Source organism: Pararge aegeria, chromosome 21, assembly GCF_905163445.1.
Source record: "Pararge aegeria chromosome 21, ilParAegt1.1, whole genome shotgun sequence".
NCBI lineage: Eukaryota > Metazoa > Arthropoda > Insecta > Lepidoptera > Nymphalidae > Pararge > Pararge aegeria.
The window spans coordinates 12,332,689-12,358,292 of record NC_053200.1 but is presented as its reverse complement, the minus strand read 5'-3'; the positions used below and the strand labels follow the sequence as shown (position 1 = coordinate 12,358,292).

At 36.9% G+C, this 25,604-nt stretch overlaps 2 protein-coding genes across 2 annotated transcripts in view; both read left to right on the top strand.

Moving 5' to 3' along the window:
- The window catches only part of LOC120633300 (ras-related protein Rab-23), a 39,988-nt gene that overhangs the window by 12,343 nt on the left and 2,041 nt on the right, over positions 1-25,604 (top strand). The window contains exons 2-4 of the mRNA XM_039903490.1: positions 21,129-21,332; positions 21,945-22,107; positions 24,091-24,170. Coding sequence (XP_039759424.1) covers positions 21,178-21,332; positions 21,945-22,107; positions 24,091-24,170 — 398 coding nt within the window. The 5' untranslated portion in view covers positions 21,129-21,177. The remainder of the gene's footprint in view (positions 1-21,128; positions 21,333-21,944; positions 22,108-24,090; positions 24,171-25,604) is intronic.
- On the top strand, positions 22,474-23,622 carry LOC120633301. Its single transcript, XM_039903491.1, has one exon. The coding sequence runs from the start codon at positions 22,617-22,619 to the stop codon at positions 23,172-23,174; it is 558 nt and encodes a 185-aa protein (XP_039759425.1). The 5' UTR covers positions 22,474-22,616; the 3' UTR covers positions 23,175-23,622.

Below are 25,604 nucleotides of genomic sequence, written 5' to 3'. Positions count from 1 at the left end.
GTGCTTATATTAGGCCTACTTGAAATAAATGAATTTTGAATTTTGAATTTTTATATCCATCCATAGTGTATGTTAAAGTATGTTATGTCGTTCCATAGTGAGTTGGAAAATAAATTCTACCTATTTTCCTTCTTCTATTCTTTATATTACCTAAACATCAACCACGCATGACGCATAGACAAGAGAAATCAATTCAATCTCCCGATAATATCCTGATGAGGGATAAAATTTACTTGTCAAAGCACGGCAACAGGGTAAAAGAGATGTGTAACGTTGTATAATCCTCAACAGTCTATAACTGTCCACTAATGGCCGTTCCCAAAAATATGTCTTGTCCATAATCACCACACTTAGCAGTGGCGTGCACTTCATACACCGAAGTCTACTGCCTACCCTAATAAATTATATCACTCTTAAATCCTACTTTGATTTAAGAGTGATATAATTTGGATGGATGGATTTTTCCATTTTCTGCTAAGTTTTTGGATTATGCCTACCTTGGCCTAAAACCGTGCGCACACCACCGGGTATATACCGGGTATATTCCCTTAGTCGCCTTGTACGACACCAGCGGCTAGAGGAGGGATGGTGACTATTGTAATTTGATCCCCGTTTAATATTTATTATCCGTACATATTACTGTCCAAAGTACCTCCATCCTCGGGGAGTGGGCCTTCTAGCGATGTTACACGAGGCGACAGCCAACTGGCGCAGTGGGAAGCGATCCTGCTTTCTGATTCCAATGCTGTGGGTAGGATTCCCGCAACTGGATTTTTTCCTGTGAACATGAATGTGTTTCAGTGTCTGGTGTTATAATATCATAAGTATCATAAATAAGTACTTAAGTAGGTTTATCACAACTTACTTTGGGGTTAGATGGCGATGTGTGTATTGTCGTAGTATATTTATATTTATTCATACAATTGTTGAATTCCGAGGTTGATTGGAAGCGTCCGGCTCTGCTTTCATTTCTCATAATGTAGAAAAATTAATGTTAAATTGTAAATTGCAGGAAAAAGAGCAACTACTGAGTTTCCTTCCCGGCTTCTCCTCGGTAGAGTCTGCTATGCGAAACGGTGTTAGTGCGCATGGCGGTAGTAGGTACTTCCCCAGACGAGATCTGCATCGTAAAGCTCAACATCTTATTTTACCCCGGATTGCCGCGTGTATGTACACCTTTATGCAAATATAATTTCATTATTCACTAACTGATTGGCAAATAAAGCAACGGATCCAGTCTAGAGCCGAGCTGATGGCAGAGCAAACACTGCGCGCCGCGTGTTTGCATTCCAATAATTTATTCACATCCATTAACTTAACCGTGCCGTGTCTATGCTCTCAAATCTATCCAACTGTTTTATGATTTTATCCGTTATTGTTTGAATGCTACTGGGTTTTTTTCGGATTTACATATGCCTAGTCTATCTGTGGCCAGCGGTTTCATCTGCGATATTTCGATCGTACTTCGTAGTGAGATTGCCTCGTAAAGAAATTAGTTAATAAATCCGTCATTATCTTTTTTTAATCTTTATTCCATCAAAGTTAAACCATAACTGCAGTGTCATCTGGTAGCCGGCTAACCTGCTAGGGGTATCGCAGTTATACGCATCGTAACGGAACACTCAATCGCTTGGCGTCTGCGTTGGTATGGTGGTAGCCAAGGCCGATGTCCCTAACTAGAAAAATATCAGAAATTATAAATTCTATAATTGCCCCTGCTGGAGACAAAGTGCGGAACTTCTCACTTACCACAGCGCTCACTGCGCCAGGGTGATCGTCAAACGATGGGCGGGATTTGAGCAGAATAGAAGCAGATAACAACCCGGATTAAAATAAATAAAAAGCCAATTGCCAATAATTGGCAGTGATTCTCCCCGGCCGTGTCGGAGCTGCCGTGCCATCGGACCAGGAGAATTGAGAGTACATACGTTGCGCACACACACTGGTTCATTATAATATTCCCGCGTAGTTGGCAAATCTCTCTGATTGACCACCGTAGCCGAAATCAGTCAAGGTAAGTAAACAGGTAATGATAGAGACACAGTTTTGTCTCTATCATTACCTGTTTACTTAAACTTCGGGTTCATTGTCGAAGGTCTGTTTCAAAGAAAAACAGCAGACCAGACCAGTGAAAATTCAGAAATTATTAATTCCCACAAATGCCACCTGCCAGGAATAGAATTCGGGACCTCCTGCTTAAATCAAGGGAAGTCGACAATTTGCAAAAGAAAGCAGTGTTTTTATGAAAAACAAAATAAAAGAACAGGGTTCGTACTACCTACATAAAGAGATACAGAAGCATAACTTAATAACAACCTACTTTAGTTGGTACGGTCTGCATACCCGAGATAGCCGAAGGTTGTTTACAATCTCAATTAACTGACTTTAGGTGCAATCCACACTAACAAGGGAATTGCGGGCCGCACCATCCACTAATGTGGCCTGCCCTGTTACCACCACTGCTTAAAGTAGTGATATTTTATTGCTGTAAACGTTTTGTTTTTGAATTAAGGAGTATTGTATTTTATCCCTATTTTTAGGAGTATTATACCTAGATTCCCCATTTACTATCTTAATATATATAAATCTCCTGTCACGATGTTTGTCCGCGATGGACTCCTAAACTACTTAACCGATTTTAAATTAAATTGGCACACCGTGAGCAGTCTGCTCCAACTTAAGAGATAGGATAGCTTAGATCTTTAATTATAGACGCATTTTTATTTTATTGCAAATTATTTGTCTATAATTAATAGACAGTCACTCACACACACATACTCATTTAAGGCTTAGCGATACTGAATACTTTAAAAACAAAATCTAACGCAGACGAAGTCGCGGGCAACAGCTAGTTGTATATAAATCGTAGTTAACTTTCACGCTATAGAATAAGTAATTGTAAGAAAATCGCACTACCTGATCGCGGAAAAGAAATAAAAAATCGAAAAATCGTGATCTCAATATCGTCTTATATACCTACCTAAAGTTGAGCAGTATTAAACTAAATTTGGCATAATTTGCGTAGGTATCCTCATTGACTCGCTCTTATTTTTAACCAGTCAGATCCCCATCCTGATGGACTGGCCACACCATATAAAATAATGAACGTTGTTCGCTTTAATCTCAATATAAACAAATGCAGAAATTCCAAATTTAAACAGCGGCATAAAGGAGCAAATGCCGACTCCAATTAGACCCGGATAAAAAAAAGGTTCGTTTCCCCTCTGCTAAAATGATCTCGCTTTAAGGGGTACATTACACGGGGCAATCCGTCGCGGATTGCACTTGTATGCCCAATGTCAAACCGCAGGCGATTTTGGTGATCGCTTGCAATCTAGCGCGTTTCCAAATGCCATTTAGCATGTGTATGTATGTGTTCTGTATTTCGTGATAGAGCTCGTCCGGATAAATAGTACCAACATGCTTATTACTGCCGCTAAGCAGGAGTCCTTCGGAGTGGTTCTCTCTTTATGGACGATGGTTTTTTTTTATTCCATTACAAGTTAGCCCTTGACTGCAATCTTACCTGGTGGTAAGTGATGATTCAGTCTAAGATGGTAGCGGGCTAACATGTTAGAGAGTATGATAGTTATACATAACATATCATTAAATTGCTTAGCGGCACTTCTTTGTTAGTAGGGTGGTAACTAGCCACGGCCAAAGCCCACCAGACCAAACCAGAGAAAATTCAGAAATTATAAATTCCCAAATTGGCCCTGCCCCGGATCGAGCCCGGGACCTCCTACTTAAATTCCCAGCGCTCACCGCTGCGCCAGGGAGGGCGACAAAGGGTTCTCCATTTTAGGCCACCTAATGATAAAAAAAACCAAAGGTCCGTCATTCGTAATTTGAAATAAAACACGTAAGTACGAGTATATTGCTATATCGTTAACATATTGACGCTTAGCTTACAATACCATGCTAGTTAAATAGGTAATATAAATTAATGAATAAACTACCTTAATCTCCTAATAACAATAATTGAATAAACAGGTAATATTATTGACAGTATAAGTCCGTCAATCCGCACTAGGCCAGCATAGGTGGACTGCGGTCTAAACCCTAGTCAATGTTGGAGGTGACCGGCAGGGTGTTTACGTATCTTACAACAGACTTGCGAAAGGCGTAAATCTCGCAATCTTTGCTATGAAACGACACTTGCATACAAAAAAAAAATACAAAAGTAACGTTTAACAGCAAAGATTGTAAGATTCAAGCATGTAGGATGCCTGCCAAGCCCTGCACAGCTAGACTAGGTAGGAGACAATTGTATCCCCGGAGAAAAGATAAAAAATTATCTGCTCCCACTGCGTACTCAACTCACAGAGCATTGGAGCACAAGTGGAAATAATATCAAAATAATATATGTGTATGACAAATAAACGAGGGTAAACTTCACCTATTGGCGGTTCCACAGTTTTCTCAACTCTCAGAGCATTGGAGCATAAGTGGAAATAATATCCAATTAATATATCCAAATAATAATAACGGGGGTAAACTTCTCCTATTCCATGTACCTATGCTATATATCTATATATATAAAAGAGAACCGAAACGGCTGGACCGATTTCAATGAAACTTTCAGGGAATCTCCGGATTGACCTGGCGAGTAATCCTGTAAAGTTTGGTGACGATCGGAGCACTCCTATTTTCGGACTGTCAAATACAGCTTTTATTAAAAATTTAATGATGTAAGTTTATTGTTTAATTAAAATAAAGCAAAATCTAGCCCGGCGAAGCGGGCTGGGTACGCTAGTAATATATATATATAGTAAGTTGTCATGTTAATTATATCTCTTGTCAGGGGATATAATCGGGGATATAATTTTTGTCACCTGCCTGTGCTAGCCCTGCTGCGGGGGTCTCGTAATGGGTTTTTATGATGATGATGATGATGTGGAACATTGTCAAGATTGTTGACGTGTGTGCGGGCAGCCTTAAGGACGTAAAGTCGACGGTTTCGAAGAGTGCGCTAGCGACTAGCGGGCACTCACCCTTCCCCTCCCCGCGCACCTCAAGGACGCGAGCCATTCATAAACGGTTCACGCGTCTTGAATACAGCGGAGTCAGTCTTCGGAGCTTTGAATTTTCTAGTCTTTGTCTGATTCGCCCCATCATCATGTAAATCCCAGCATATTTAATTATACACCCCAATAATTATATCCGTAAGTAAGCAACAGTGAATAATAGCCAAACGTGACAGAAGAACCAAAAATTAATAAATTTTGAATTATGCTTATATAGTATAGAGTATAGAATATAGAGTTTAAGCTATCTATCTCTCTATACTTATAGTAGGTATATAGAGGGATAGATAGGGACAGTAGAAAAAAATCTTTTTAGAGTTTTAATTAATAATAGACAAACAGATAAAAATGGGTAATGATTTCTGTCTCGTTGGTCCAGTGATTAGTATGTTCGACATCGACAGCGAATCTCAGTCACGGTATCAGTTCAATTCCCTGGCCGGGCCCAAATTTTTTAGACACCTAAGTTTGGTTTTATTCGTACTAGATCAGAGTTAGGAAATTGGCGCTCACAACGTGCCTCGGATGGCACGTTAACCATTTCGGATGTGAAAATTATGGTGAGAGCCCGTCAACCAGCAACGTTGTGTGTCTGGTCATTGAATCCTTCCTATCGAGGCCTGTGCCCTGCAGAGGAACATTAATTCATTACCTTAAGAGCGTGACATGAGTATGACCGAATGGTTTGACTCGGTCGTCGTTGTATTTTCCATAATTTTTGCAATTTTAGTTGACATGGGGCTCATCAAGTTCAGTGCACGTTAGAAATATCAGTAGTTATGAAAATAAATTGTTGGTAAATTAGTTTAGGTTTTTCAAGTGACCAAAACACAATGCACTCAGTCCGAAATCCAAATGGTACATCACTCATTTCCATTCCGGGTAATTGTTGGCACTCGGATTACTCGGAACCGTTTCCCCAACAGTTAGCCGTTGTAGGTACAAGATTTGCTTGCTCACAATCGAGGTTTCGTTTTCGAGTAAAGAAGCAGTAGTTGAGTAGTTGAAATTGATCTTATTCTCAACTGATTAAAGCTCAAATTTGCATGAAATTGTTAAACTCGGGCTTTTGACAGACCATTTGTGAAAATAAAATTAGAGGTACGGGATTTGCGCCTCTTATATTATTACAATTAGGTCCATTTTACTTTGACGATACAGAGTTTAATTCTCTCAAACTACTCCTCGATCGCGAGCTAGCAAATCTTGTACTAGGACTGCAGTTAGCTCTGTTAAAGCGATTAGTATTGTAAGAGCAAGTAATGAGATTGCCGAGACAATGACGAGTGTCTAACAGAGATGTTGAGGTTAGGAGAACTATGTTTTCAAATTCTTACGGAAAATCTTTAATCTAGTTCTGATAATTGTAAGATAAGTTGATTCAATAAGATCATTATCATCATGTCAACGAATGGACGGCCACTGCTGAACATAGATCTTTTTTAGGGCGTCGCTTGGGTTCAGCGGTTCCCCTCGCTGTATATCATCTGTCAACCTCGTCAAGGGTTTAACAATGGCTACCGGAACGCTAAATCACTGGTCTTAGTTGGTTGAGTGGTAGCCAGCCATGGCTGACCGTTGGAACTTCCGAAGAGACCAGACCAGACCAGAGAAAGTTTAAGAGCTACCTATTAATTGTCCCTTTCGGAAATCGATCTTGGGACCTCGCCTAATATGATCACCACTGCACAAGGGAGGTCGTTAAAACACATTTTATTGTTACTAAGTTCAATATTCACAAAAAGCGGGTACAGTGCTTTCTTGTCTATAATAAATAGTAAATTAATTATTTATTAAAATCGCTATAATTCTCATTTATTCGAGTCAGCAGAATAAATTAAATGAATAACATCTCGGTCCACCCATTTTTTAATAAAAAAAAAAAAAAAAAAAAAAAAATTGGGATAAAATGCTGCTCTTAAAACAGCTACGGTCCAACCCATTAAACAAATATAAAAAAAAAACTCCTTTTAAATTGTGTTCGTTAAAATAGACAATATAATCTGGATAAATCTAGTTCCAGACTTATTTATTGATATGGTAACACTAGCCTGAATTGATGTAAGCATTCCGTTAGAAGGTGATTGACCACCCGCGTTCATAACACGGTAATTATGTCCTTTCCTATGCAGCACTAGTTGTAGACAGAGGGTCTACCTGCGCAACTACCTACTAAGTTTTTTATTACAATCATATATTATGTATGACATCATAAGTCAATTTAGGTATGACTTAAAAAAATAAAGCTTTCAGTGAAGCGAAATTTTTGAATGCCCTTTTGGATCTTCTCATTATCTACCTACATTGGCGTTTTGTAATTACTTAATGCTTTTTTTGTAAGTAATTAATCAAAAACGAGAGACCTTTTATAGGAATAATTGAAAGTTGAATGTTATCGTGCTTTCCTTTTGTTTTTTAGTTAGTCAGTTTTGGTCTCGTTGATCTAATGGTTAGCATATTCGACTGCAGATAACTTTCTTAGCACTACACAAGTAAGTCATCAGTAAAAGTATTTAACCATTTGCCAGACTTTATTTACACTGAAAATGACAATGAATTTAACAAAATATTAAAAAAATACCTCATAGAGGAAAGCTTTTATTTTGTAAATGATTTTTTTCATTTTTAGCATCCCCAATAAAATCGGTTTCCCTGTCTTACTTGTTTTAAAAATTATAAAATTATTTCATCAAAAAAAAAATGGCTACGCCCAAACTGGGTTTAGGTTACATTGTATAATTAGATTCATATCGTTAATCTGTGGTTCTGGCGCCTGATCTCTTTCCGGTCGTGTCGGAGCTGTCGTTCTATCGTACTATGAGAATAAGGGAACAGAGTCCTCCTGTGTTTGCACTTTGCTCACTCACTTTTGCACTACAATACCTCCCGCGTAGTCAATAAATCTTGCTCTAGAGATTTACCACCGGAGCCAAAATCGGTCAGGTAAACTGTGTGTGTGTCAGTTTTTGCATTGATGGAACTCAAGGTGGATTGTGAGGATTTTAATTTTGCAATTTTCTCTTTATCTGTGTGTTTTAAATTTTATTCTTATTTTTGAACGAAACGACCAGTTGTCATTCCGTGATTGGTTAACGCCGGTAAACGCATAACGGTGGAAACCAATCAGATTGATTGAATCCGAACTGGCTGTGAGTTTTGGCGGGGCTCTTTGGTTTTTTTGTTGACAGGTTGTATCGTTCTCTAGGAAAGGTAGGAAGTAAATGGCGAGGCTGTGAAGAAAGTATTGTATACAATTACGATATTAAAAAAAGTAATTGAATTAATATTTTTATGATAAATTTATTTGCATTCTTTCCTAGTCTCATCGCTACCTTAGTAGGTAGCTCTAATATGGAATTATGAATATATCCACTGAGTAAGGTTTTGCTATAGATAGGTAATACTAATGATTTATGTATGTGAAAGCTACGGAGCCCGGCCTTGATTGATGACTTTAATGTAGCTTTATCGCTTCTTGTATGAATCTCATTAAAATTAGAGACTGCCCATGAGACAGGCATACCTACTCATAAAGTCGATTATTGCCATCACACACATAACACTTTTGAAACACGAGTGTGCGTATATTTGATACGTTTTTAATAGTAGCTTCTTGTGGTAGAGCTCGTCCGGGAAAATACTACCACCATGATTCTTCTTCTTCTTCTTCTTCTGTTCCTGGGCCTTTTCCGCACTTGGTTGGTCTGGGACCGTCCGTTGTACGTATGGCCACTGATGCGGCTCCCCGCTGGATCACTCCAGCCAGCCGAGCTCGCTCCAAAAGCTTAGCAGGCCGCCCAGGTCGCCGAGTGCTTCATGGAGTGTTGCTGAGGAGCCAAGGATTATTTGCGCCGCTAAGCAGAATTGTTGCAATCCGGTCTGTAGGGCTTGGTTGCCGGTGTGATAGGTTGATGGGCACAGGGCACACGTTGTAGGAACTTCAAAGTGTTGCTCTGTTTATAAGGCCTAATGGTTATAGGCATTTGTTTTCCACTTACAATCAGTATTCAATCAGTGTTTGTTATGTCAAGTCAAATTCAAAAATATTAAATTCAAGGGCCTACCCATAGGTGGCACTTTTGATGCTTACATTACATGAGAATTACAAGGTAGTGACATCATCTCACATCGTAATCTCACATTGTCATTTAAAATTATAAGCAGAGCAACCTGGTTAGAGGCTTAGAGCAAATTCACACCCAAGCTTTTTTATCGATTACGTAGTCCTTTATACTATAATAGGACTTTTCTATGAGCTTATATTAGCACATTTTCTTGGTTGTTGTAACTTTTACTTAATAGGTGTATATGTATCCTTACATGCCAGATGACGTCTCATTCTCCTCAGAAGGTTGAAATTTTATGAAAAAAGAAAAAAAAATAGTCCAGATCATATATAGATAGATATAAAATAATATTTATGTTTTTAATATAATTCATACTTTTTCTCATAATCTGAATTTCTAATTCAAAATCATAAATAACATACTTTATTAACATCAAAGCTATCTTATAAAAATTTACGGCAGTCTTTTTTTTATCAAATTTTATTCTATGTTGAGATATCGTACATTTTAATAATGTAGAAAATCGTTTTTAGAAGATACACGTATTCAAGTGTTAATAGAACCGGAAAATGTAAGTTTGCGTAATATAAACAACACTTAATTTTTTGAAGTATCTAATAAAGTTGAAACGTGTTGTTTTTGTGTTAAATTTCTGAATATAATAATTATGAAGCAGTAAAACATTGAAAACTGTAGCTTTGTATAAATATTATCATTTTTTATAATGTCATTTGCCGTAATAGGTATGATTATTAAATTATATTTCAAAGCCTTGAACACCGGCGCAAGGTTGCTTGTCTGGCTGTTTTCTACAAGATACATTTCGGAGAGTGTGCTCAGGAGCTATTCGATTTGGTCAAACCATCTCCTTTCTACCATCGAACTGCGAGGTACCGAAAGAATCTGCACCGTTACGTTGTTGAAATACCATCAACACGTACGAAGCGTTTTGTTTTTTCCTTTCTGATCCGCACCCCAAAAGCCTGGAATGCCCTCCCATCTTCCGTCTTCCCCGATACCTATAATCTGGGTACCTTCTAACCAAGAGTGAATAACCATCTTCTAGGCAAGCGCGCTTCATCTTAGGCTGCATAATTAGTTACCATCAGGTGTGATTGCAGTCAAGCACTTGTCTACATATTTAAAAATAAAAAATAAAAATTTAAGAGTTTTAGATTTATTGGATAACAATCACTGACTTTCACGTTCATAACATAACCCACTTGTGAGGAAAGCGGCTAAAATTCAATAAGCAAAATTAATTTACACCAATTTAATTGTTTACTTCAAAATTGTACTCTCAGCGAAGCTCTATTCAAAAATTTATTAGACGAAAACCTCCGTCTCGGTGGGATAGCGATCAAAATTTGTATCGTGGTAAAACAAAAGAGCATTAGCGTGGAAATTACATCGAGGTCGGGTGGCATTGTTTTCTGCAACCGCACACTTTGTTGTCGCTTGCCGATGTATCGGACATTTCCGTGTAAGAAAACATCGAGTGACACGTGAGTCTTTAGCATCAGTAGGTAATATTAAGTCTAGAAGCTTTAAGGAGGGACAAGTCGAGACAGTGTCCAGCTGTAAGCAGCAAAAATGTGGCAGCGTAGTTAACAGAGTATGATGTGAATTAAGCCGAAAACTGAGAGAAATGTGCTGTCGAGAATCAGTTAACTGAAGTGATAAATTGATAAATTGCTATTGTATTGGTGCTAGATTGCTACCGAGACGCCACAAATAATGTAATTCTCTCTAATGGCCAATTTGTCATGCACAGTGATGGTACGGTATACTCTTTACCTCTACACTCCATAGTAGGTAGGTCTAAATACAAACACACACAGATAAAGTAAGGGGTAAGCTCCTCATTGGATACAGAACTCATCCGGTATGGAATTTATATACATTGATTCATGATGGAATAACAAACATCCATCCAAACTTTCGCATTTATAATCCCTATCCCTACTAATATTATAAATGTCAATGTAAGCTTGTTTGTTACGCTTTCACGCAAAAACAATTTAACCGATTCTCATGAAACTTTGTACACATATTCTTGGAAGTGTTAGAAGTATTATAGGATACTTTTTATCCCGACATTAAGCTCGATTTGGGAGAGGAGATGAAAGTGTTTGACGATTTTACACTATAACTCCGATAAATTATAACCGATTTAAATAATTATTTTTGTATTATAGAGGTTATAATATGTGTTTAATTTTGCCCAAACTTTGTGTAGATGTGATGAATGTGGTTGGAGGACAGAACTCCTGAGCAGACAGCAGCAAACCCCTCATTTAAGGCTTAGCGATACTGAATGCTTTAATTTTTTGTAGAACCACAACTAAATTGAATGCCACATCAAAAAACAAAATCAACCGCAGACGAAGTCGCGGGCAACAGCTAGTATTAGTATATATTCGTTGCTCTAATATTTTAGTAGTACCTACCAACTAACCATTAAAAGATGGATATGAAACCCGACCGGTCACTTTCTCATAGATTGCTATCCGCAAAAGTTAAGTTTTTCCCTTGAACAATTACCTATAAACCATCTAAGACTACTTTCCTAATAGGTAGTTGCCTAAGAAAAAATGTGTGGGAACTTTTACGAACATTCAAAAAGTGTATTTCGCCGCTAGCGATAGATACCTTATTCGGTAGGGTATATGTACCAGCAGACTGTATAAATAACTGTATAAGTAATTCCATTTCAATTTTGCGACTGTTGCGGTCTAACCGCCTATCAAATAGTTGCAACAACCTGACCAAACCAGACATTGATACCCTAGGAAGCTTTAGGAAGAAAATTGGATAAGAATTAAATATTAATAATAACCTATCTTTATTATAAATTTTATTATAGATATTTATTCTAAATAACATTAACGCGGAAACCGCTCAAAACCGCCTTGAATGGAGGACAGGACAAGGAGATACAACCCCAGATGATGGGAAAAGGCGCAGACAGATAATGAATATATTTCTTGTGTGCGTGTGTGTCACTGAACTCCTAGACGGCTGGATCGATTTGAACGAATTTTTTGGTATACGTTTGGGTGGCACCATGGATGGTTTAGATTCACAAATTAGCTCGACAGATGGCGCTGGGGTCCGCTAGTTTTATTATAAATTTTTATTTTAAATTTAATATCACTTATCAATCTGTTATAATAGCATATTTCATTCATATTAACATTACTATTTTTAATAGTTTTTAGTTTAATATATATTATAGTTTTTATTTTTTATAATTTAAACGGTGATAATAATGAAAATGTATACACCAATAATTACTAGACTAGATTATTGTAATGGTACTACTATACAGAATTTCTAATTCTAACACATAATTTAATTTTTTATGAATGTAGTTACAATTAATTGCTGGTGTGTCTTATGAATAAATAACCGAATTAATTCAGAAATTTGATCATAAAAACAAAATGGTGCTAATTCTGGTGTACCTAACCTAAACATACCTAAAAACTATGGAGGGTAGAGGTAAGGAGAGTCATCTTATATGGGAGAAAAGTTGAAAAAGTGTCCAGTTGTTGCGCTAAATAACAGTTCAAAAATCCTCCACAATGGCGCTGGTGGATGCACAGGGTATGGTATGAATGTAGCAATCGTAGATGAATTGAAGTATGCAGAGTTAAAAATTTAATGTCATTATCGACTAAAGTAGTTAATTATTGAGAATTTCAACAACTTACGTTGTACAAAATATTGTGGTAAATATAACCTTACTTCCTTGTATCTCCATACTTCCTTGTTTATTTTTCAAGCCTACTTTAACAATATTTATATTTGGCGCTTCTTTTAAGAGTTACCCTGATGCAAATGTGGCGCCATCCTAATTTAATACATTTTGACGACACTTTTTCATATACACAGATGACTCTCCTTACCTCTACCCTCCATACTAAAAACTTAACTTAATTGACAGATCCAATAGAAGTGCCATCTAGTAGATTTCATACCGCTTCAATCAAAATCATGTAATACTTATTATAGTTGTTAATAATATGTTGGTAATGCTAACGCAGTAAAACCAGCGCCCTGTAAAGCTAGAAGGAAAAAAAAAGACCAGCGCCACAGATAAATGATTCATGTATGAGCGGCCCACAACACAGCTCGCCTACTTTGTGTAAAATTATAATTTCAAATAGGTAACTCCGCTTGATTGAATTTAACGTCTCATAAGTTTTGCGCAAGTGGCGCAAGTGGTTTTTTCCAACGGACGGTTCCGACCGATATCCCACGCTCAAAGGACTTTGATTAAAAATTTGTCTTTATATGCTTTTATTACTAACTAGCGGTCACGTGCGAATTCGGCCGCGTATAAGTCAACCTTAAAAGGTAGACATATGCTGACGCGGATTTTTTTTGAAGGACTTTTAAAGAGGAACAACTTTGTCAAATATGATTTTATTGAAACTTTAACGGTTTACGCAGCGCACGTTGTTGAAGCTCTCAAAAGAAAAAAAAACCCGATTTTGAAAGATTCTCCATTGGTCTTAGCGTGAAGATATATAGCTTATAGCCTTCCAACAACCAAAAAAACAATCTCTTCCGCTTTATAAATTCGTAAGTAAAAAATTTGATATGAGTTTCAAGCAGTGCTAGAATTAGGGTAGGTATCTAGTACCAGCTTATTTGCCAAAAAAAGGTTTCGATACTAAATAGGCTTATTTGCCAAAAAATGAACTACGGTTTCCATACTAAATAAATAAATAATAAATAAATATACTACGACAATACACACATCGCCATCTAGCCCCAAAAAAAGCGTAGCTTGTGTTATGGGTACTGAGATAGCTGATGGATATTTTTTTATGAATATAATACACATAAATACTTATAAAATACAGATAAACACCCAGACACTGAAAAACATTCATGTTCATCACACAAACACTCTCCAGTTGTGGGAATCGAACCCACGGCCTTGGACTCAGAAAGCAGGATCGCTGCCCACTGCGCCACTCGGCCGTCTAAATACTAATATTGTAAAAAGGGTGTCGGTCTTTTTGATGCCTATCTTCGTTTTAACTGTTACACCAATCTTGATACAACGAGGCGTAAGTACATGTAGCTTACTTCGATTACTTTGTTGGATAAAGGATGATATTTATCCAGGAAAAGTTGCTTATAAAAGTTACCCGTAGGATTAAAAAAAATAGCATTTGATACCTATGCACTTAAGGCTGGATTTCTCAACTTATTTGCATCCCATAGACTATATGATACATTTTATCCTGGAGAAAATAAAGGATTCCTGCGGGATATAGCGGGATAAGTCGCGAGGGAAATTTTTTTTCAAATTATAATGTCGGGTTAAATATTTTCGCATTTAAAATTGCCTAAACAAATTATTGGTCTTTGCCACCTATACCTACAATTTACATTTACCTGTATTCTGAGGTATTAGATCACACTTTACTTTGACTCGTACTTATATTATGTCAGTGCTTGTATACTTACGTAACATTTTTGCACGTACGACCCCAGGGCCAATACACTGCGTACATACATATTACTTAGAGATATTTTGCTGTCCAGGAAGGGACAAAACTACCACCATCTCCCTCAGCTTTATAAACTTTTTGAGCATTGGCGCTCCGGTGGAAATAAAATACAAATATGTTACCCACATTATTTGTACTTATAGCTTCATCAACTTCTCCAATTCCCTATTGCCGTCCCTCCATCCCTTGTCGGGGAATTTAATCGGGGGATAAAATTTATGTCGCCTGCCTATTCTGTAGCCTGTAGTGAGTTTCAATCATTTGATGTCTTTAAAATGTAAAGATTTTATTATACATTAGGCTGGGTGTTTCTACTTCGGGCTCAACCAAGGGTCTGTGCTTTGCTTTTTTATAGTAACATTCAATAGGCAGGTTTAATCCAGTGAGCTTACAAATCGTAACATATTAAATCAATGGGTCAATCATTTTAATAAAGCGCACCACTGCACCCTTAGTACAAGTTTGGCACGCTCGTTATAATAGAGTCGTTGACGAATATCGAAAAAAATGACGTAAAAGAAAAATTGTCCTTTTTTAAATTTTATTTAAATACTAGCGGACCCTCGCGACTTCGTCCGCGTATGAGTCAAACGAGAAGCTAGAATAGATGTGATGCTAATATCATAATCATCGTGGCTAGCTATGTATCTACTATTATTTTACGTGGTATACTGAGTTAGTAAGTTGTCATTATTTTAGTTGATACATACATACAAACATACATACATACATACATAGTACATACATACATACATACATAGTTCATACATACATACATACAAACTTTCGCATACATAACATAGTAACGGAGCTATGAAGTAAATATGATAAAAAATTTCATCCCGTTTCACGGAGGAAACTTATTGTTTATCGGGATAAAAGGTTTCCTATATGTTGAACCGGAATATCAGCTACCACTATACCCAATTTTATTTAAATCTGTTCAGTAGTTTTCACGTGATGCCCGGACAGACAGACAGACAGACAGACAGACAAAAATTAAATAAAAGGAGCTGCCGTCCAATCAGACCATAAGAATGAGGGAAAAGAGATTGCACCTGTGTTTGCGCACACCTTTGTACATTATAACAACTCCCGCGTAGATGGAAAATCTCTCTGGAGAGTGGAGATTTACCATCGTGGATTTACCAAATCAGTCGCAGAAACTGTTTTTAGTAAGAGCTTCTTGAAACTTTAAGAATTACCGATACGAAATAAAACAAGACGAATATACGAACATACTTAATAATACTATTATGTATGCCAGTTCTCAGAAAAAAAATAATAGCAAAGGCTTCGAGCAGTTACTTCCTGAAAAGAAGCATTTAAAAACTTGTTTGAATAATCTCGCGTTTCAAGGTATTTGCGTAGGAAGCTAGCTTAATATCCGAACTCAGTTGTTTCTATCACTTTATTTGTTCAAATACTCGTTAAATTTTAGATACATATACTACTGTGCCCAACGTAACTATGGTGACGCCAGATCAGAATAAAGTAGTCACCAATCGTTCTCTTCCCGTGGTTGTCGTACGACTGAGACAGGCGAACATCTACTGTGATCAACAACACTAACTGCCCAGCGTTGTGGTTCAATATTTTTTTTTTAGATTAAAGGCTTATCCTCCCGGTTGAAGAGGACTTTAGTCCAGCAGTCTACTATAGACTATTAATGATGGTGATGATGATGACGATGATGATGTACCCACAGTGCTTGAAGGGCTAATGTGTATTTCGGAAGGGTGAAATGTGGGTTGATAGACCGAATGAGGGGTTTGGTATTGGCCTCCAAAAAGTTACTATAAAATCTACCCCAAAATGAGTAAACAACAACAATAAATAAGTAAATATATTAAGACAATACACACATCGCCATCTAGCCCCAAAGTAAGCGTTGCTTGTGTTATGGGTACTAAGATGACTGTTGAATATTTTTATAATTAAATAGCTGTTGCCCGCGACTTCGTCTGCGTTTGATGTTATTTTTAAATTATTCAGTATCGCTAAGCCTTAAATGAGTATAGTAGTATATATATGTATAACATGTGACTGTCAATTAATTATAGACAAATAATTTGAAATAAAATAAAATTGCGACTATAATTAAAGATCTAAGCTATCCTATCTCTTAAGTTGGAGCAGACTGCTCACGGTGTACCAATTTAATTTTAAATCGGTTAAGTAGTTTAGGAGTCCATCGCGGACAAACATCGTGACAGGAGATTTATATATATTAAGATTAATATACATAAATACTTAGAATATACATATACCCAAACACTGAAAAACATTCATGCTCATCACACGAACATTTTCCAGTTGTGGAAATCGAACCAACGGCCTTGGACTCAGAAAGCAGGATCGCTGCAAACTGCGCCAATCGGCCGTCAATAAACAATAATGGGTTAGAACATCGTAAGAAAGGCTTTAAAATAATATATTATTGTCTCGTGCCTCTGCTAGCCATGTAGGAGGGGAAGTCTCAACATAACCACCGTCGTGCCCAAAAGACCGGATGTAGCCATAAAACTTTCCCTCCACTTCATACATAAATAGTCAAGATGAACCCCTTCCGTAACTTCTATGAAGATGAGAATATAAAACTATATACCGACAGAGCATTGAAATAAACCTATTAATAAAATAATACAATTACTAAAATGTAGGTCAATTTGTAAAAATGTAGGCAAAAGCACTAAAATTGTCTATCATTATTATTAATTATTGATCTTGGCCTTTCATTTTATATGTATCAAAACTTGCTTCAGTAACACTCTTAGCTTTTTTAAGATAAATTATATATATATAGAATCAAGATGCCTTAAAGCTTAAGTGCATCTTGATTCTTGACATAACCGCGCCTCATCACGTCGCATGACTAAGCGGATTCTGTCGGGAGAAACTGCGCCATCGGAAAACGAAAGTAAAATTATAATGAATGGATTCATCTGCGATGTTTTTGCCAATTTACAATGTCAATGTGTCTACCTAGATCTTTTTCTTAATCCGTGCAATTAACTAATTAGGTATAGGTAGAATAGAAGATAAATTATTAATTCATCTCATAACGTGGAGTTCTTATAATAGAAACTTCAATTAAGTAATAGTTTGTTTTGAAATTACAAAGAGCGCTTTTTAGCTAAATTAAGTAGTTTATTACTTAAACTTAAATAAGCTTATCGACGTTTTGAATTCTCTCAAAACTACTACAAATTTTACAAACAGCTCAATTATTAATGACGGCCGATTGGCAGAGTTTGCAGCGAACCTGCTTTCTGAGTCCAAGGCCGATTCGATTCCCACTACTGGAAAATGTTGGTGTGATGAGCGTGAATATTTTTCAGTGTCTGGGTGTTTATATGTATATTCTAAGTATTTATGTTTGTTATTCACAAAAATATTCATCAGTCATCTTAGTTCCCATAACACAAGCTAAGCTTACTTTGGGGCTGGATGGCGATGTGTATTGTCGTAGTATATTTATTTATTTTTTATTTATAATGATTGATATTCTATGGCTAAAGAATAACTATATAAAATCCAAAGATGACACAAACACTACATTATTAAAATAACACATTTACAATCGTTTAGTTGAATTAGTGAGACTTTTTTCCCAGTAATTCAAATGGATTTAGAATTTAAGAGTTCAACTAGTTGGACAAAATATCAAAAACGAAATTTTTTTAAAGAAAAGACAGGCTTTTTAAAATAATTTTGTATTATATATTATCTAACGGTCATAGGTCTGCAACTATGTAACTTGGCAGTACCAGCATAGTTCTCGAATCTGCTTAGTGACTTTCCACCTGTTACTGTAGCTACTTGCTATTCATAATAAAACGTTCTAAACAACCTGCCATCAATATTAATTTCAACATAGATACATTTATTTAAAACATGTCTCGAGATCGCATCACTGAATGCGAATGCGAAATCGAAATGCGAGTGGGAAAAGTAGATCGAGAGTTAATTCTATAAAGCGAATTCTTCGTAAAAAAAGTTGCAAACACATGGAAAATAACCAGCATTTTATTAGAAATTTCGCTTAGATTTGAGTCGATTTAAGATTTGCATTTAAATAAAGTCTTAAATACTTATCTGTCTACGTTTCTTAATCATTTGACTACTTCGTTTGTAAATGTCTCAGTTAACTTATGGTAAATTATGAGAAAATGCGTATTCAGTAATTTCAGTCGATTCCCTTTGCACATTTTGTTATATCTAATATGTCTTATAAATAATAATGCATATGAAAATGAACTGAATTATTTATTTTTATTTATTATTTAATTAATGGGTATAACTTTTATCCGACTTATTCCAAATATTATATATCAATACTCATTTTTGTGAGCAGGGGAATCTAAAACAGATGACCGGACGTATATTTTTTTACAGATTACAGATTAACATTGTGTTTGTAAAAAAAAATATACTAATAATTTCATTTAAACACATTTTACATTAAAAAAAAATATTGAAAATATCAAAAACTTATTATTAGTTATTATTGCAGCTTTACTGGGAGGTGCTCTCCAACCTTTCCCCACGAATGCAAGCGCGTGATTGGAAACACTGTTCAACTCCGGACAAAACTGAAATTCAAATTATCGGTTGACTAAATATAACCTAAAATAAACTATTTAAAACTAAGTAAAATCTAAAACGTGCTCGAAACCACCGCATATATTATATATTCCATCCGTTGACTATTTTTTTTTAACTGCTAATCCCTTGTCTGTTAAATTACATTTTTTTTTTCTTATTATAGGTGCGAGTTCTTTCCAAAATGTGAATAGGACGCCCCAGGGGTATCAACTTTAATGGTTTGAATTTATTTTTTGGTTTTTAGAATTAAATTTGTTGAAATAACTATTGTGCCTAAGTTCGATCATATGCTTACTGAAGTATTACAAAATAATTAGTTTAAATATTAATTTTGACACTACAGGTACTTTTTCCTCCCGGCCAGCGAAAATTGATTGATTCAGGATTCATCCTTAATTATAACCTCCTTCATTATTCTGTGATCATCACCATATACCACCACAGACAGTATTGTATCTAACATACTGTGCTATTGCGTAGAGTATTTAGGTCCCGGTTATTATCAATATAATAATCGTTAGCCCATCAACCAACATAGGAGCAGTGTGGTGGAGCTATGCTCTAAAATCCTTTATCCTATAAGAGAGTGACCTGTGGCCCGTAAAATAACCGACCGATGTATGGCTTAACGTACTCTACAAAACAACCAACCGGCATTGAAGCAGCGTGGTGGATTTTTGCCCTTAAGCCGGCTCTGCTGAGCAAGGCGAGGCCTGTGCCGAGCACGTTTACACGTTGATAGGCTGCGGAACATGTACTCTACAAGGTTGGGGTAGGGTAAAAGAAAAATGTAGACCTTCATAATCAAAGGTGTAAAAACTTTTAGGTATGATTCACTGCTAAAACACGTAGGTTTATCTAAATCAGAGCAATAAGATCGGTTTAATGTTTGAAACAGGTGCTTGAAAAACTGGTTTCGTTGTGGTAGCAAACAACTGCTCCCAGTCTTTAAATAAATTTATTGCCTTAGGAAATGTGCTAAGCTCGTATTTTCTCAGTTATACGGTCGCGGGTACCTATTCAGAAGTGGGATTGCTTTCTTGTCATCACCTTTTTGCGGCGCTGTTGATTACGAAACAACGTTATTTATTTAACATAATTTATAAATGTTAAATTAGTACCGATTTTGTTTTACACTCGAAGTAATATATATAAATATATAACAATGGTTCTATACATATCTTTAACTTCTTTACTGAATTGACAGTTCATAAAATTATGATTAAGGAGAGCAATATATGTAGACCTATCAGTTAATAAGTTTAAGTAATATAAGTAATACGGAATTGTCATATTTTTGACATCCGAATTTCTGGATACGTACGAAAAGCATCAGTATCTATAGTTTATGCTTTGCACCATCAAATTTGCGAGTATCGATACGCTTGGTTTATACTTTAAAGTCGCTATCCCTGCCAGAAAAAGGGTAGAAAAGTTTATGCTTTAATAAAAGGTTAATAAGCACCGGCACACAACACTGACTTGTCGGAGTTATGTGCGTTTTTTAATTACAGCAATTTAAATATCACTTGCTTTAAGCCGCGATGGAAACCATCGTAAGGAAACCTGCATGCCTGAGAGTTCTCCACAATGTTCTCAACGGCGTGTGAAGTCCACCAATCCGCATAGACTACGGCCTAAACCCTTCATTTGTTCTTACTAATAATATGTATTTTATTAGTATTTATGTATATTATTCATTAAAAAAATATTCATTAGTCATCTTAGCACCCATAACACAAGCTACGCTTACTTTGGAGCTAGATGGCGGTGTGTGTATTGTCGTAGTTTATTTATTTATTATTTTCATTTAGACAAGAGACCCGTGCCCTTTAGTGAACCGGTAATTGATTGATCATCTTCATCACCAATCAATTACCTTTTTCTTATTCCAGAGTCTAAATAGTCATCACTAATGAGCGCGGGTGCACGGATGAGGCGAGAATGCGCGAGGAGGAGCTGGAGGTGGCGCTCAAGGTGGTGATCGTAGGCGACGGAGGAGTGGGCAAGTCTAGCATGATACAGCGCTACTGTCGCGGCACTTTCACCAGGGACTATAAGAAAACCATCGGAGTCGACTTCCTAGAACGACAGATTGAGTGAGTGACCTATATAACCAGAATCCATAATCTATAGAGCTTTTAGTGACAAAACTTTTCCGGGGAAGTACTACCGACATGCATGTTTCTGCCAAGCATCATTGCTGTGATCTGGTCTGCAGAGCGTGGTTACTGGTGCATGAGTTCCTTGCATGCCCTGTGAAGTACTACTTGTGATAGATAATAGTTTTCCGCTCTGCTCTGCTTGGTCAGTCAATTATTACAATCTCCACATTCTTGGTTTGAACCTCATTCTTTGCCAGGTAAATCTCTTCGATGAGAATGTTTTGCAGTGATGCTATGTTTTATTGTTTGGTAGCGAATTTATCAAGGCCCAGAACTTACCATTTCTGTGGATGGAATAAGTATTACATTTCTGCAGAGCAAGATAATCTATGTTTGCTACAGCGACAGTTCCTCGGCATTTCGAGAGCAAGTAAATTCAATTTTCGGCCAGATGAGACACCTCCATTTGCCTGCACCAACCAATAGATACTTAAATACCTACAAGATACATTATTTAGAGAACAATTATTTGGTAATCGTCATTTTATTATTTGTTAAAAATTATGTTTTGTGAAAAGTGTGTTTTTAAATCGTCATGGGTTTTAGGATCGACGGTGAGGAAGTGCGACTGATGCTGTGGGACACGGCCGGTCAGGAGGAATTCGACGCAATCACCAAGGCGTACTACCGCGGAGCGCACGCTTGCGTCCTTGCCTTCTCCACTACAGATCGAGATTCGTTCCTTGCGTTACATTCCTGGAAACTAAAGGTAAATAATTAACGTAGTCAAAATTTGCAAGGGGTACCTCGATAACCTATTAAAGTCCACTGCTGGACTAAAGGCCACTCCCAAAAGGGTTGCCCTCATACAGCACGCTGTCCAGGTCAGAACTTTATAACGCAGTACATGTCAGTAGTAGCAAAGAGAACGCTGCTACCCGTTCCCCATTATACTTACACATTATTCTGTAGTTGCCTTCGTTTATTCCAACTTTAAAAATCTATTCTTACTTTCTAATATTGCGGATTTTCGTGGCTTTAAGTTTCTAAGAAATTCTTTCTTTTATTTTTATCACGCTAATGTTAGTGAACCACTTTAATCGTACAGATAGATAAGTATGTCATGACCCGCGCCGCGTTTTCCGCTACTGCACTGTAATCTAAAACGTACCTACTCTCAGATATCGCATATTCAACTAAATGTTTATATTCCTGCACCTTTATTCGGATTCGGTACGTTCCGAGAAACTACAGCGAAATATTTAGCAACGCGCAACGATGCCTCGCTGGTTTTACTGGTTTTTTGTGACATTTATCATCGTTGCGCGCGACATGACCTGCGTCGCGTTGGCTACGGAGGAGGAAAGGTGCATCGATTATTACAAAACTGATGAAGAATTCGACTTAAACCTGTTAGCTGGCGACTGGTTCGCCGTTTACTACTGGCCACCGCTGCGAAGGCAGAAGAAAAAATGTGAAGTGATCAAATTCAATAGAATAAGCTCATCGGAAGTTGGCTGTGCTGCTGATAATATTCCGTTTGGAGCAAACGTTTTCAAGTCTACATACAATTCCAGCGCAGATAAACTGCGTGATATATTTTATTTTGGTAATGGGGAGGTGAAAGAACAAGTTCGGGATTGCAAACGCGTTTCCAAGTACCTATTCGTGGACCTGTTCGAGGGATACATCATGGGCATTAACTGCTCGTCTGAAGGCCGTGGTGTTCTCTTAGCGAAGGTTCTACCGACAAATGAAGAGTTACTATCAGTTATTGAAGATATACCTGTAATGACGGGACGCTCTGGCAGCCCCAACTGTCCACTCGCCCCTTAGTCGCTATTGTCTCCATTTCAGTGTCTCAGTTCGTAAACTCATTAAGAAATCCAAGGACGTATTAATATGTGAAAGCTATGTACAAAGATAATCAGTAAATTCTTATAGAAATGTATATTACAAACAAACACAATATACCTACTCTTATATACTTACCAGCTATGCATACTTAGATGGACTTGGGACTTAGGCTGACTTTTATCATGAATTGTGTACCTACATATATCAGGTTGATATATAATGATATAATGACTTCAATCAATCAACCCACAAATTACCTGATCAAGTTGAGGTCCTGAAGAAGGCGGACTTGAACGTTCAAAAATAGTCTTTATGTATTAATAAGGTGCATACACATTTATCTTGCTCTGTAAAAAGTTACTTCTGTTGAAATAAATAATTGTTAATTATTATTACCTTAGTTAGCAATAAAAAGTGTGAATAGTAACCAGTATTTTCTTTGCCTACATTTCATGGATCCTGACTACGGGCGGGTAAAAATGTACAAATCGGTTTGTCAAACATGAGTAGTGCCGTGTGCACATGAGTTATACCTTGCAGTCCCCTAGTTTTTCTTAACCACGTGGTCAAAGTATTTCGTTCGATATATTCTATGCTTACTTACGTTATAAATCTGGATAAATTGTTTTGTTTTAAAGCGCTAACATCAGCGGTTCGATTTAAAAAAAAGTTTTTGGGTTGAATAGTCCAATTGTCGAGGAATGCTATAGGCTATATAATATAACGCCAGCAGATCATCAAAAAAATGTGGAAAAAAAATAAAAAGAGAAAAAATATTTCTCTGAGGGCTTTCTTTGCGTGCGATGTATAAACGACGATGTTTTCCGATAAATCATGTGATATTTAAACGCCTTATAATCTTTAAGGATTACCAACATAAAATTGTTTGTTTCAGGTGGAAAATGAATGCGGAGAGATTCCTACAATTATAGTCCAGAATAAAATCGATTTAATGGACCAATGTGTAGTCGGACCGTAAGTAGTCTTCGTTTAATTTTATCCTTTATTTTAGGCAATGATGACATCTTTAAAGCTTTAGTAAGGGATTAATTCATATTATGAGGGATCAAAATATAGTTTTCGTCAGGATCAGGACTAGCTATAATTCAATTTTGTTTCCTCTATAATTTACCCCTTCACTGCGATAACCCTTGTAAGTAGGCAAGGTAATTTGATGATGCACTCATTGTCAGTAGTAAAGTAAGTAGCCAAGGCTGAACCAATTATAAAATTATCATTAGGTACCTAGATGGTCTACCTAGATCCAGGCACACACGGGACAATGTGACGATCCTAGTGACATTTGATTTTCAAGTAAGTTTGAATGAAAGTCACATGATCACAATTTGCAATATCGACCCGCTGGCGTATTTTTAAAATGTATTTCCTTATCATATTAGTAAGAGAGTTAAATAAAAAAAAATCGCGTTTTGATTTCCTTTATTTGTTGGTGACAACCGGGTACCTCCGGGTACTCCCGGATTTTGGTTTATTATTTTGTTTAGATGAATGCTGCGGTATCGCTCGGCGATAAAGTAAACTTTCTTATTCTCTATTAATATCACCTATTGGGCTAAGAACGCGGCAGTGCAGATAGACTGAGCATGGTGGAGAGGATAAACTCTTTACGAATCTCATCTGATTGAGGCCGCCAACTTAAACCAGCTTTGATCTTAACGGTGATAGCCCAGTGGGTAGGAGCTCGACTTCACTTTCGGGGGGCAGAGTTCGATTCCCAACACGCGCCTCCAACTTTACAGAGTTATTTGTGTTTTAAGTAATTAAAATATCACTTGCTTCAACGGTGAAGGAAAACATCGTGAGAAAACCTGCATGCCTGAGAGTTCTACATAATGTTCTCAAAGGTGTGTGAAGTCCACCAATCACTGGGCCAGCGTGGTGGGTACGGCCTTAACCCCCTTCTCACTGTAGTGGGCCGGCAATGGGTTGATATGATGATTTTGATTAAGCTAATATGAGGGCTTGGGTAAAGACAAAGTTTGAAGTGTAGAGACAAGAGTGACAATGATTTCAATTATACAATTCAGAAGTTCCATCCTGTGAACGGTGGGTGGATAATAGCCTGTTTGGCAATATTTGACAGTTAAAGTTTATTGAAGTTATACTTCTTTTCGCGATGCGAGCGCATAACGTCACAAAATATCGACACCCTGAAGTTAGCTGTAAGATTTGATAGTGTACACTTTCAATTGACAAAGTCTACGGTTCAATTGACAAAGTCGACAATTAAATCACCGGACTCATTCCGGTGATTTAATTGTTGACTCAATTGTACAAAAATTGTAATGTTGAGTGAAACTTTGTTGTCCGATACTGATTCCAAATTTAGTATTCCAAATTTAATTACGTTTACTGTCCTTTTTTTTGTGATATTTAAATAAACTTTAT

What these genes read in the sequence shown, in the direction of transcription:
- LOC120633301 (XM_039903491.1), top strand. Translation starts at nt 22,617, where the DNA reads ATGCCTCGCTGGTTTTACTGGTTTTTTGTGACATTTATCATCGTTGCG.